This window comes from Leguminivora glycinivorella, chromosome 18, assembly GCF_023078275.1.
Source record: "Leguminivora glycinivorella isolate SPB_JAAS2020 chromosome 18, LegGlyc_1.1, whole genome shotgun sequence".
In the NCBI taxonomy this organism is placed as follows: Eukaryota; Metazoa; Arthropoda; class Insecta; order Lepidoptera; family Tortricidae; genus Leguminivora; species Leguminivora glycinivorella.
This window is the reverse complement of record NC_062988.1, coordinates 12,856,856-12,871,012: the sequence shown is the minus strand read 5'-3', so window position 1 is coordinate 12,871,012 and position 14,157 is coordinate 12,856,856. Positions and strand designations below refer to the sequence as shown.

Here is a 14,157-nt window from a genome sequence, read left to right as displayed (position 1 = left end):
TAAGAGGTATAGTTTCCGTGTGGTGACGGGTTAAGAATTTCACCATCCCCTTTCTTCCCGTGGGTGTCGTAGAAGTCGACTGTGGGATATGGGTTAAATTGTGGCGTAGGCGAGAGGCTAGCAACCTGTCACTGCAATGTCACAATTTCGTTTTCTTTCAACCCCTTTTTGCCAAAAGTGACACTGGAACTTGAGTAGTTCGTGTGCTCTGCCTACCCCTTATGGGATACAGGCGTGATTGTATTTATATGTATGTATGTAAGTATAACAGCGTATCAGATATTTATGCAGCCTTCTTTTTGTGAGATGTTATTGCCGGTGAATGTCCCGTAGGCCGATAGGACACTATCATATGTGACGTTATCTGGGTAAAGGGACCTTATTGTCGATGGCGCTTACGGCGTTATGAACGATGTTTGTATACAAATACGACGCCGCGGGACTTAAGTGCCACCGACAATAAGGTCTTTTTACCCAGATAACGGTACATATGTTTATCATAGATGTATGATCATAGGTCTGTATGCCTCCCTTTTTCTCCAACGTGAAGAAAAAGGACGGCATGTTGCTTATGATCATATTATGATAGTGGACTATCGGCCTTAAATAAAATCTAATCTAAACACAAACCTTTAAATTCTTAAACTTTGTCTTCTTCTCTCCCTTATCCTTATCGCTCTCGTTGTCACTGTCACTCTTTATATACTTCTCATCGTCCTCCATTTCCGAGAAGCTATCCTTCTCTCGCTCCGACATATACTTGTCTCTTTCTTCCTTATCAACTTCTTCCTCGGCGGTTTCTTCCGATTTTATCTCTTTCTCGTCTTCCGTGCTTGGCTTTTCTTCGTCCTCCTGAAAATACAATAAAATGTGAGGTACTAATTTAAACTAAAACGATCTTCACTCATATTATCAAATTAAAACGGGACTTAATCGCGTAAAACTTACGTTTATATTTAACCCGACGTTTCGGACATGACATTAGGTCCGTGGTCACGGGTAGACTGGCTGGGAGTTGTATCAACATCTTCTAGCTGTACGAATTTTTCGAACTACCCGCACTTGATTGTCATTACTCATTAGTCACTTTTACGCTAGGGTTGCCACTCTGCCTACATACAACATTCACGACATCCGATGGTATGGGACGGAAGTTTTCTCACGTTTACACTTCCTAATCACCGGATTCCACGAAGACGAAATCCCTTGCCCTTCATTTTGATTGAAATTTCGATGTTTCCTGATTTCAATCGCTTCGTTTTAATTTGATAATATGATGTGAGGTACTGTCTATACTAAAGCAATTTTTTGAAGTTTAAAGCCCGTCTCTCACGAAGCTACTCTTAAGCGATTTATGTTTCGATCGCGTAACCTACGCGTCGCTAGTGAGTACCCGCCACATTTATCTCACGTTTCGCACACGACAAGACGCGTCGACGACGCGTTTGATACCAGTCGCAAGATACCGTCTTGCTGGTCGCACGCGACTCAAGTCGTAGAATGGAGTTAAGTAGAACACGGATTGGCGGTTGAGTGTCGATAGCGGGTGGTTGATCGTTAAAAATAATTGTAGTTTTTTGTAGTTTTTGGAAGCGATTCTGATTAAATTGCATTAATTACTGTTGATAATCCATTTTGATAGTGTCTGGCGTAGCGGTAAGTGTTTTGTGTTTGTGATTAGAAGTAGTTTAGTAATCATAGTAATAAGAGGGTAGTTTCGGGTTACCAAATCAGCATCCTCATGGAGGAGGGTGCTGGTTTGGATGATCCTGACGATGAAAATTGTAGCTTAGTGAACTTTAGTAAATTCACTTTGTCCCAACACGAGGATTTTGAAAGGTCGCAGGCACATGCTACAGTTTTCTCTACAGTCATGGGCAGAAAAAAGAAACGTGATTTAGAGAAACGTAAGGAACGAGAACGGCAGGATAATCATAAAAAAAATAATGCATCCCGCTCGAGGTCTCCCAGTCCGTCTGGGAGCCGATCTGATCAGTCAAGCCATTTGAGTAATTCAGATACACAGATACCCCCAGGACAGCAATCGCAAGCCAAATCTCAGACTGCAACTCCGCCGGCACATTTGATAATCGACCCGCAGGAGAATGTGACGCAGACTCAGACGCAGACCCCTAGTACTCTTTTTACCCAAATAGGTCGTGACAAATATACAGATAGGGACCAGGGACCTTATGTAGTCCATGTTCAAAGAATTGAGTCAGCCCCGGACTCGGGAATTTCCTTGCACCCGGTAGCTTTTGGTCGTTTCGTTCAAGATAGGATAAGGGAGTTCCCAAATATAGTGGCGGGCTCCATTAAAAAAATCGGACGTAACCGTGCTTCTCTGAGTTTCCATTCAGCAGAGGATGCCAACCAATTCATAGAATCACCCACTTTAACTCAAAACAAGTACAAAGCGTTTGTTCCGACATTTAATGTTACGAGAATGGGGCTGGTACGTGGAGTCCCGGCTGACTGGACGCCTGAAGAGGTGTTGACGAACATTCAGGTGCCAGCCAATTCGGGGGGAGCCACTCCCATTAAAATTAGACGTCTAAATTATAAAAAGACCAAACCTGATGGTTCTTACGTATGGTTACCGTCTGAAACAGTGATAATAACTTTTGACGGGCAAACTTTGCCAAAAAGAGTATACTTGTGCTTAAATTCATTAATAGTAGAGCAGTATCAATACCCTACAATTCAGTGTTTCAAATGCTGTCGTTTTGGGCACACTAAGGAAAAATGTAGGTCGCTCCCCCGTTGTTTCCGTTGTGCAGGGTCCCACACTGGGGACACATGTGACGTTGAAGATGATTCTGGAGCTTTGTGCTGTAATTGCCCTCAGGGATTGGGGGCAGGACATAGGGCGAACAGCAAATCATGTCCCGAATATATTAGACAGTTAAATATCAAGAAAACCATGGCTGATGAAAATATTTCTTATAATGAGGCGTCTAACCAGCACTCCAAGGTCAGAAGTAAGTCGTACGCAAATGTGACGGCTTCATCCCCACAATCTCCAGTCACTCAATCATATGTAAAAACTGTATTTCGGCAGCCTCGCCCACCACCTCGGCTTGCTAAAGGGTACGACAGAAAGGCCCACGAGGCTTTGACTAGGGACCCCGTAGTTGAGTCTAGACCCGTCTATCCTGACCAACAACAACACAAAGAAAACAATTTAATTTCTGATATTATAACTTTGATCACTTCTTTTATTAAAATATTTTCTCCGGCCACCCCCGTAAACCCTTCTCTGCTGTCCCACGTTGCGCCTATTATTTCATCTCTGATTACATCACATTATGGATCAAACAGTTCTTCAATGGAATTGCCGTAGTATCTCTAATAAAAAACATGAATTACTCTTCTTGGTCAACAAATTCAACCCTATAATTTTAGCCATATCAGAAATATGGCTCAAAGACAACTCAACTTTTAAAATCCCAAGTTTCTGTTCTCTAATGGACTGTCGCGCAGATGGCCGAGCTGGATGCGCCTTGTTCATTAGAGACCATATTCCTTTCCAGAAAATTCCTTTACCTAATAATAGTCCTCTTTTTCATTCCACTTGTGCCCGCCTAGAAGGTATTACCTTTTTATCTTTATATATACCGGATCCTTCCCCTCATATTTTAAAGCTACTGAGAAAGCTAATAGAATCCCTTCCCCAGCCCGTTATGATTCTTGGAGACCTTAATATCCATCATACTTTGTGGGGATGCGATAAGAAAGACGACGGTCTAGGTGATACTTTTTTGTTAGATATCATGGACAAATGCAACTTATGCCTACTGAATACTGGTGCACCTACGCTACGTTCTCTCCCTAATCACGCAACTAGTGCAGTGGATTTATCTCTGTCATCTCCAATTCTCGCGTCTCGTATAACTTGGTCGGTCTTGGATAGTACACACGGAAGCGATCACTTCCCTATTTTATTAAGTCTTCCTCTAGGAACCACTAAAAAACCTACGGAAAATAGACCTCTATTAAAATATAATATCAACGGAGCGGATTGGGATTCGTACAAAAAAGCTCTAGAAGTTGAATCTAAGGACTTGCCTCATATCACTCTAAATTCCATAGATATTTGTTCAGATGCTCTAATCTTAGCTATAAAAACGTCTGCAGATAAGGTTTTCCCTCTTAAAAATGTAGCCAAAGGTAAATTAGCTTCCCCTCCCTGGTGGGACAAAGAGTGTACTATAGCTGTCAGGAGTAGAAAGGCAGCAGAACGGTCATATGCCTCAAATATGTCGACCGAGAATTTCAATGTTTTGACTAAGGCTATGGCAGACACAAAAACATTGCTCAGTAATAAGAAGGCTGAGGGATGGAAATCCTTTTGTTCGGCTTTAAGTCCTTCTACTCCTGATGCAATAGTATGGAACAATATACGAAAATTTAGAAAATCAGGTAACCCTAATAACTGTCCTTTTCCCACTTCTTTGCAATGGGCTGAATCTTTTCTAGATAGAATCGCTCCTCCTTATGTCCCTGGAGTCCTTGATTCTCCCATTGGACTGCTTAATAACCAATCGACTGATGCCTTGGATCAATTATTCACCATGTTGGAGCTAAAAAACGTTCTAAAAGCAGTCAAAGACTCCGCCCCGGGACTAGACGGAATTCCATATTCATTTATAGCCAAAGCAGGAGATTCATTCCTTAAATATTTCCTCGATTTGATTAACTGCATTGTACTTTCCGGCCATCCTCCCACATCGTGGAAATCCCAACTGATCATGCCCATACTTAAACCCGGTAAAGATCCTAACGACCCTCGGTCGTATCGCCCCATAGCATTATCGTCAGTTCTAACAAAGATTCTAGAGCACTTGATTAAAAACAGGTTAGAGTGGTATGTGGAAAGTCGAGATATGTTAGGAAATTCGCAGTTCGGATTTAGAAAGGGAAAAAGTACAACGGACAGTCTGGCCATTTTCACATCCGACATTCGCCTCGCATTTTCAAAAGGAGCTTCGGTAGTCGCTGTTTTCCTAGATGTCGAGGCTGCCTATGATAATGTCCAGCTCCCTATTCTCAGGGAAAAATTCCGCAAGCTGAGAATCCCGGTGAGGCTGGCCTGCCTTATAGGTAACCTCCTCTCTGAAAGACAAATCATCTTTCGGGGTAAAGATCCCCAAATTCACCCTTCACGACTGATCTGGCGCGGACTACCTCAGGGCTCTGTGTTGAGCCCCTTGTTATACAATATATACACACATGACTTAGAGGAGTGCGTCTCAGACTGCCAGGTGCTTCAGTATGCTGATGACTTGCTAGTTTATTCTTCAAATAAAGACATAAGTACAGCCTGTGCATTCATGAATAACTCCCTCATGTCTTTAAACAACTGGCTCTTCACACATGGTTTGTCTCTTTCTCCCGCCAAAAGTTGTGCAGTCATTTATAGTCGAAAATTAGTTCTGCCAAACATTAATTTAACAATCAATGAAGACAAAATCCCTGTCCGTTCTTCTCATAAATTTTTGGGGGTTATACTTGATTCAAAATTAAGTAGGTCTTTGCACTTTGAATTCCTAATTAAAAAGTGCGAACGTGGGCTTAACACTCTCAGATGTCTTTCAGGAGTTTGGTGGGGTGCTCATCCTATTTCTCTTAGACTGGTATACAATGCCACTGTACGCAGTATTTTAGATTATGGCACCCACTTATTGGTGCCTGCAAACAAAGCCGGGTTGACTCAGTTAGATAGAATACAATCAAGAGCTTTACGAATTATCCTGGGTGCTATGAGATCTTCCCCTATCAAGGCCATGCAGGTGGAATGCGCCGAACCACCTCTTAATTTGCGCCGCCAATTTCTGGCCGACAGTTACTTATTTAGATCCCTACAATTTTCATATCATCCCATTATCCATCGCTTATATGACCTAAAAGCAGTTTCGGTCTCGAACTGCCATGATAAACTACCATGTCTTGTGAATAGTCTAGCAAAATTTCAGTCTATAAGAGACCCAGTTTTTCATTCCTCTCGGCTTCCTCTGTTTGAATTTGACTATGAGGTTATTATACACCAACCTCGTGTTATCCTAAATTTGGACATTTGTCGTGATGACCCACATGCCGATGATTACATGTCCCAGATCCTTTCCCTCGAGTGGCGTGATTGGAACACAATATACTGTGATGCGTCTAAAATGACTCCGACGGGGTGTGTAGGAGTAGGTCTTTATCACTCCCAGTATGATATTGTTCAGAAAATTAAGTGCCCTCCTGAGACATCAGTTTTTACTGGGGAATGTATTGGTGTATTGGAGAGTGTAAAATATATTTTATTGTTTAAGTTACGGAAGACTATAATTTTCTCGGATTCCCGTAGCTGTCTTCAAGCATTGCTAATGAATCCTTTCGCGGTTCGCTTCCACAATCCTATCATATACCAAATTAAGGAAAACCTTATAAGATGCAGAGAGATGGGGTTTGAGGTTGCCTTAGCTTGGATCCCAGGTCACTCGGGGGTCTCAGGAAACGAGCGGGCCGACCGGATCGCCAAGGAGGCCATAGTATGCGGTGACAAGGTCCCGTTTAGAAACTACTGTCATGATTTGGTTCCTCTGGCGGCCAGGATGCTAACCCGGGCTTGGGCTGCTGACTGGACTGCCTCCAATCGGGGTAAGTCAAAACATTATTTTCTTGTGCAACCTACTGTATCCAGAAAACCCTGGTTCTCCAAAATTTATATTGAAAAACAGTTTTGTTCTGTTATTATTAGATTGAGGCTTGGCCATTGCTGTTCCCCTGTTCACTTGAAGAAAATACATATTAGGGATTCTTCTTTATGTGAGTGTGGATTGGACGACGGAGACCTTAATCACATATTTTTTGCGTGTCCATTATATAACCATGACAGCTTTTTTGAGGATCTTTTAAAACTCAAAGTCTCTTTCCCCACTCATATTTTGGAGTTAATCCATGTTAAGGATAGGGACATCCTTATGGCCCTCACTTCTTTCTGTAAGCTTAATAACTTAAAATTTTAATTTTTATTGTTATATTACATGTTAATACAATTTTTTTTTTGCTTTCTATTTCTTCTCAATGTCTAATATTACTAATCCAGTAGTTGTGTTTCGTTGTCATCTAACTCTAACTAACCCCACTAAATTTTAGAACTGATTAAATTTATCAAAATGGATTGATAGCTATTACTTCGAACAAAATTTATTTAATTAAAAAATCGACATGACACTGGCAAATCATTTGGAAGCCAATAAAAAAAAAAAAAAAAAAAAAAAAAAAAAAAGTCGTAGAATGTATTTTCACGTCACGGACTTTTTTTACCTGCTATGATCGAGTAATCAAAGTGTTACTTTTGACGTGTTTTATGAGTTTATGTTGCAATTTTAAGAGGATAGAATGCATTTTATTAGTAATCTTTGCAGTACCTAGTAAAATCGGTGATCAAGCTTTAAAATCCAGGCAATGATAGGCAATTAGGTATCTATCGCGAAGACACTGAGTTATACGATATTACAAGTTTCTAGGATGTATATGCGCCTAGCATCCTATGGCACGTTGGGTGGACGACATTCGGAAAACCCCGCATTTTGGCTAAACCATAATGAAAAAGTTACGGTGGCCAAGATGGCGTTACACCTTTTAAAACATATCAAGCTAAGAATATGGGCCAAATTGTCAAAACTGAGGTTCAAAAGTTTTAAGCCTGTGTCGTGAGATGGCAGTCTATGCACTGTGATTGCACATTTTAGTTTGACAGTAACTCTCTATAATACTCAATCCTCCGTGGCAGTAGTTACTGGCTACCTTGTACTGTACCTGATTAGTCTTATAGTTGGCCATGAGCTCGATGCCGTCGACGGCAGTCTCGTCGATATCGAGTTTGGGCTCGCTTTCCAGTCTGGGCCGTTTCTCTAACTCCTTGTCCTTTTCACTGCTGTCTTTGCGGTGACGTTTCGCAGTGCGGATTTTAGCTGTAAATAGAATACCTTAGTATAAGGACTGAGACACTGAGTGGAAGCTCGGAGCGTCAGGTTCGGCGGGGCGAACAGCGGGCGAATTCTCCCGCGAGTACCATGTGCAACGTCGCTTCAGGACACTTGAATGAGCTTCAATAGTTTGACACGCACGCCGCACGCCCCGCCTTTAATCTTATTTCTTCAGCCGTCCGTAAAATTCGATACGTAAAGACATCCACTATTTTTTCGCTTTTATGATTTTTAGTGTAAGACCTGGGGCCCGTTTCTCGAAAGGTACAAGCCTTGTATTACAAGTGCGTGAACTGTCAAGTCGTATGGGTTGTCATGGAAACACACTTGTAATACAAGACTTGTACCTTTCGAGAAACGGGCCACTGTGTGCACGCTCGTATTGCATGTCAAACAATTGAAACGTGCATTCAGCACGCTCGCCCGCCCCGCTTCACGATCCGCCGAACCGAACGCTCCGAGCGTTGAGTAAGGCCGTTTTCACATTATTCGATCCGATATCGGATGTCGGAAGGATTTCAATAGAAAAAATCCAAGATGGCGCCTGTAATGTATGGGATATCGGTTCGACATCCGATATCGGATCGGATAATGTGAAAACGCACTAAGGTCTGAGTAAGGCCGTTTCACATTATTCGATCCGATATCGGATGTCGGAAGGATTTCAATGGAAAAAGCCAAGATGGCGCCTTTAAATGTATGGGATATCGGTCCTACATCCGATATCCGATCGGATTATGTGAAAACGCATTTAGTCGTTAAAGTCGGGCTCTCTTTATAATCATAATCGTAATCTTCATTGTTTGTGAGAAATGGGTTACCTACATTGCCAAAAAGGCAGTAATATTATTGTAAAATTATTAAGTAATATTATTGTTGTTAATGAGGTTCAGAACAGGGGACGGACTGAAAATCAGTGCTGTCAGACAATCAATAACATGCTGAGCCCGTTCCTTTTGACATGCATGCTTATGTCTATTTTATTTTTTAATATTTTTGTGTAAATGTTCAATTTTTATTTGTGTGTCAATAAATGTTTTCTTGTTCTTATTCTTAAAAATTTTCAATGGAATAAAATTAGCATAAAACTGTTAGTAGTACTCACTCATACTCAGCGCTGTAGATAGCTGGAGAGGAGAAGCATATCTTTTGGCTGGAGGGCTGCTCGCTAGGACTTTGTGCGAGAGGGTGGGGGGTGCGAGAGGAGGGGGAAGGGTGTGGTGTGAGAGAGAGATAGAGAGAGAGAGAGAACTCACTGGCCTCCTTGTCCTGCGAATACATGCGCTGTAGATAGCTGGAGAAGCATATCTTCTGACTGGAGAGCTGCTCGCTCGCTCGAACTACCGGCAACCTGACGGTGGCCGTGGGTCGTGGCCCCAAGTGAAGTACTGGACGCTTTGCTAGCTTTTGCTCTGAAATAATTTCAACACAAAAAAAAAGATAAACGAAATAAAAAAGAATCTAAAAAATTGCTTGATTATAACGTTTTTGATATTATTCCATACTTATACACTGACATTTTCAATGGAAGAGTAATTTTTACCGCAATTTCAGGAATCGTCCCATAGTACATGTACGTTGTTCAGTATTATCTATATATTTACCATGTATGTACATTATTGCAGGTGATCAATAATCGCCATATTTAAAAATGTTTTAATTATTCAAAATTAATTTTCACTACACAATATAAAACAAAGTTGCTTAGACCTTTGAAACTACGCAACGGATTTTGATGCGTTGTTTTTAATATATCTTTAAAACTTAGGGCGAGTTGCATCAACCACGGTTAACGGACACTTTAACGTCGCTAGGTCTATGGAAATCGTCATAATTAAAAAAAAAGTAAACGATTGCTTTAACATTGCTTTAGCACTGACAGACGGTTTGGTGCAACCGATCCTTAGTGGGCCTGGGCTCGCGCGCATGTACGCTATGCAGCGTCGTCTCTCAGAAGTCGCAGGACACTTGTGTGACTTCAATTGTTTCACATGTACGCCGCGCGCCCAACATGAGCGGGCACTCAGGCCTACACTAAGGAATACCGTTCAATAGTGTTGGTTTGAGTTGGTATAAGGTGTACTCGGGTAATTCCGAACGTCAAAAACCGTCGATAAATTCCGAAAAGGGACCCTTATTACTATGGAATCACGGGTGATTATCATTTGAATTTCGGAATTATCCGATTAACGGCATTACCTTTTTGCTGTGTACTTAACACAGCAAAAGGGAGTGTACAAGTTTCTAATGGGGTGGCAACGCGCATGTGACACTGTTTGAGTTGCAGGCGTCCATAGGTTACGTTGACCGCTTTACATCAGGCGGACCGTATACTTGTTTGCCACCGACGTAGTATATAAAAAAAAAAATTACCCGAATACACCTTACCTTGAACTATGATCCTGTCGGGCTCCAAGTTGAGGTGGTCTTCAAGGTTGTCCTCGTTGTCTTCAGCACGAGGCGGTTCCGGCTCTTCGGCTTCCATTTCTACGATGTTCTCTAACTTCGGTTTATACTGGTGATCGCTAAGGAATATATATAGTTCGATACTGTTGGTTGAATAGAGAATATTATGCAGCTGTTCATCCGACAGAGTGTAACACTATCACGCATACTAAACTATAGAGTAAAAATATATCATCATCATTGGCCACGACATCTTAGCAGATGATTGTTGCAGTGATTTTATTGTGTGGTGCCGGTACATCGTCTTTGGTGGCTTAGTAGTCCGATGGCAGCCCGACACCTTTTGCCACATCTGTCACAGGTGAAACGCGAGTCAAGAGGAGGAGGAGCTCTGGAACGGAGCCTTTTCTGCTTAAGGTTGTCGAGCCAGGCTTTGTCGTGCTCCATCACCCCGTCGGATAAGTCCCGGCGCCATTCAGGTCTCATGCTAGCGCGTGTCTCCCAACTGTCTAGGTTTATACTAAAAGATTGCATATCCCGTTTACAGGAATCTTTGAACCTTAACATTGGGCGGCCCACAGGTCTTTTGGCGTCAGCAATTTCCCCAAGCAAGACTTCACGCGGCAGATTTGGTCGCGCGTGTGACCTATTCTCAATGAGTGTTAACACCAAGAAGACCGTTGTTATGGTTCAGGGCATAGACGCGATGCCGAGTATCGTTCTCGATGGTGCTACTCTTCAGGCTGTGGATAGCTTCTGCTATCTGGGCTCCATAACAGAGTCAAACCTGTCTAATAATAAGGAACTGGATGCTCGTATTGGCAAGGCTGCGGCGACGTTCGGCAAACTTGCCTCACGTGTTTGGAAGAACAATAAACTAACGATTGCTACCAAAGTCCTCGTATACCAGACTTGCGTTCTAAGTATTCTCCTGTACGCCTCGGAAACGCTGACTACATATGCCAAACAAGAGCGTCGTCTTAATGCCTACCATATGCGATGCCTAAGATACATCCTGGGAGTCACGTGGAAGGACAGAATGACCAACGAAGCCGTTCTCTTGAAGACCAACTGCAGCAGCATCACAGCAATCTTAAAACAGAGACGACTCCGCTGGCTGGGACATGTTTACCGGATGGGTCCCGAGAGACTGCCGCGTGAAAAATATATATACCTACAGTAATACTCCGCTTTACGCGAACCCGTTTAGCGCGGATTCGCTATACCGCGATTTTAAAATTTTGATGGATCGGAAGCAAAACGCCACTCAGAAAACATTAGATTGTTTTTTTTTAATAAAAAAATCGTACTCTACTATTGTTTATTAAATGTTAAAGTTTAAAGAAACTTTACACACTTAACAAGCGATTTGATTGTAATTTTTCAAGTAAAATATTAACTTTTTCGGTTTGATTCTAAATCTGGTATCTTATTCAAGTGACCCCCGATATACTTGAAATTCGATTTCCGCGATTTTCCCTGGAACGCATCACTCGCGCTAAGCGGGGTCCTTAAATATTGCCGGTTATAAAACTAACATCCCGTAGAAAAAAATGTCTGTAGGTACTGAGTTTAAAAAAAATCCAAAATAGGAATAACGAACATAACCACAAAATTAAAATTTTGAAGAAACCCCCGACCACGACATAGTGGACCGTTTTTCATGAAACATGGCTAAAAACACTCCCGACTAATTCAGCTTTCAAACAAAAAAAAACTAAATCTGAATCGGTTCATCCGTTCGGGGGCTACGATGCCACAGACACACACAAACAGACACGTCAAACTTATAGTTAGTTAGTTTAGTTTTAATGGGCAATTTCCACAAGTCGACAACCATTGTGCCTATTTTGCGTGAAATAGACGAGGTAGCACTACTCTAGCCACCCCAGCTCCTCTACAAATCCTAGCTCCAAGCAGTGCTTTCAGATTGCTAAATACCTCTTTCGGTGTGTTCGGCGTACCTAGGTACCTATATACTTCTACCTGTTTACACTCTAAAAGAATGTGTTTGGTGGTCTCTTCTGCTTCCATGCACGAATTCTCTTCTGCTTCCGTCAAACTTGTAACACCCCGTCGTCTTTGCGTCGGGGGCATCGATCTAAACTACCTAGATGCACCATCACGGCTTAGAATGTGTCCGCAGCAAATTGTGCTTGAAAATGTTCTAAGCACAATTGGGCGGTCAGTAGCGCTTCATCCGCCGTGTCGGCAACATGCCTAAGTGCTCCGTAAAAAAATGCAAAAATAACACCTTATATACGTTGAAAAAGGATGACGTATCGTATTTCCGGTAAGTAATTGTTAATAATTTTATAATGTTATGCATTTGTGGTCAAAATGGCTTCCTAACTTACAAAAAACATTTATTTTCTAGAATAATTAAAGTAAATTCCTTGATTTGGTCTTACGCAGTTTGTCTCTTTCTCTCGCGCTATACTAGTAATGAGCGGACGGCGACAAAAGATGGATGAAGTGGAACATAGTTAAAAATGGAATGATGGAGTCGCTAATTTATATTTTTTGTAAAAGAAGCCTATTTCATATTAATAATGTATGTATTTATTTATTATTATGGACCAATAAGTCTGAAATAAATGATTTCAATTCAATAATATTAATACATATCTTATAAATTACTTTAATTATAAAAAGAAACAACCCGGGAATAGCAAATTCGTTTTTAAGTAATAAAAAAGATTTTTATTCCAGATTCCCAAAACAAGACGTTGAAAGGGAAAAATGGCGCAAGATTATAGCTGAGGAGCGGAGAGAAGATTTACCCAAACAAAGCTTTGAAAGAAATTATACGTAGAATAATAAATTAATGTCATCGTTCAATTCTTCTTTGTTTTAATAGCTACTTAATTCATATTCTCCAAGTGCACCCTCACACACACCACATACAATCCCTCAACTGTTTACCTTCACATAATCGCTACACATACACTCACTACACGCACACACACACACACACACACACATATGTTATATATATACATACCTACACATACACACACACACACACACATATATATATATATATATATATATATATACTCAGTTGACTCTATTTAATAATGCAAACATTGCAAAACGTGGAGATATTAATCAGTTCAGTTGCAATTGTCCCCCAGTCCAAATTGTCCCGCCGTACCTTATATATTTTTTTGTTTGAGATAATATCAATAAAAATATCGTACAGTAAAAACTCATTTTTTTTCGCTTAAAATACGCAACATCTCGAAAAATGTTATACCAAACGTTTTGTTCCTTAAGAAATTTTCTATCTAATAGGATTTTTTAAAACAGTTTTTCGCAAAAATACCGCAAATTTCCTCATTCTCGCCTTTCATCTCATAGCGCGACTCCCATGATGCCTCTGTCCATCCTCGTTCCCAATGTAAAAATGGCGTTTAGATTGTTGCAGCGCAAACGAAATTAAACTTAAGTTGGTTGCAATAAGACGTAGATTTTTTTAAAAATATGCACACCTGCGATCTGCGGTAATAAAATTTTATGGCTTTCGCGATGATCACATTCATTAATGTCATAACCGCCAATTGCTTGCATTTGAAATTGAACTTTAAGTACTAAGAAATAACGTTGTTTTTGTAAAAAAATGAAAGTAGTTTTTACTACATTGCGAAGTTTTCGTTTGTCAACTGGACGCACACATTTGCAACTAAGCGATCGGACACTTTTGAGTGCCGAATTTGTAGGTGATAGTGTATCTAGAGAAGTTTAAATCGATGGTCGGGGGTTATAAATG

At 41.0% G+C, this 14,157-nt stretch overlaps 1 protein-coding gene across 2 annotated transcripts in view; it reads right to left on the bottom strand.

Annotated features, from left to right (window-relative positions):
• LOC125235772 (protein cramped) overlaps positions 1-14,157 on the bottom strand; it is a 115,314-nt gene that overhangs the window by 16,779 nt on the left and 84,378 nt on the right. For both annotated transcript variants that reach the window (XR_007178134.1, XM_048142358.1), the window contains exons 7-10: positions 10,368-10,494; positions 9,236-9,391; positions 7,810-7,964; positions 631-852 (exon numbers count right to left, since the gene is read on the bottom strand). Coding sequence is in view for 1 of the 2 variants with exons in the window: in XM_048142358.1 (XP_047998315.1) it covers positions 631-852; positions 7,810-7,964; positions 9,236-9,391; positions 10,368-10,494 (660 nt within the window). In the remaining variant the exon portion in view is untranslated. The remainder of the gene's footprint in view (positions 1-630; positions 853-7,809; positions 7,965-9,235; positions 9,392-10,367; positions 10,495-14,157) is intronic.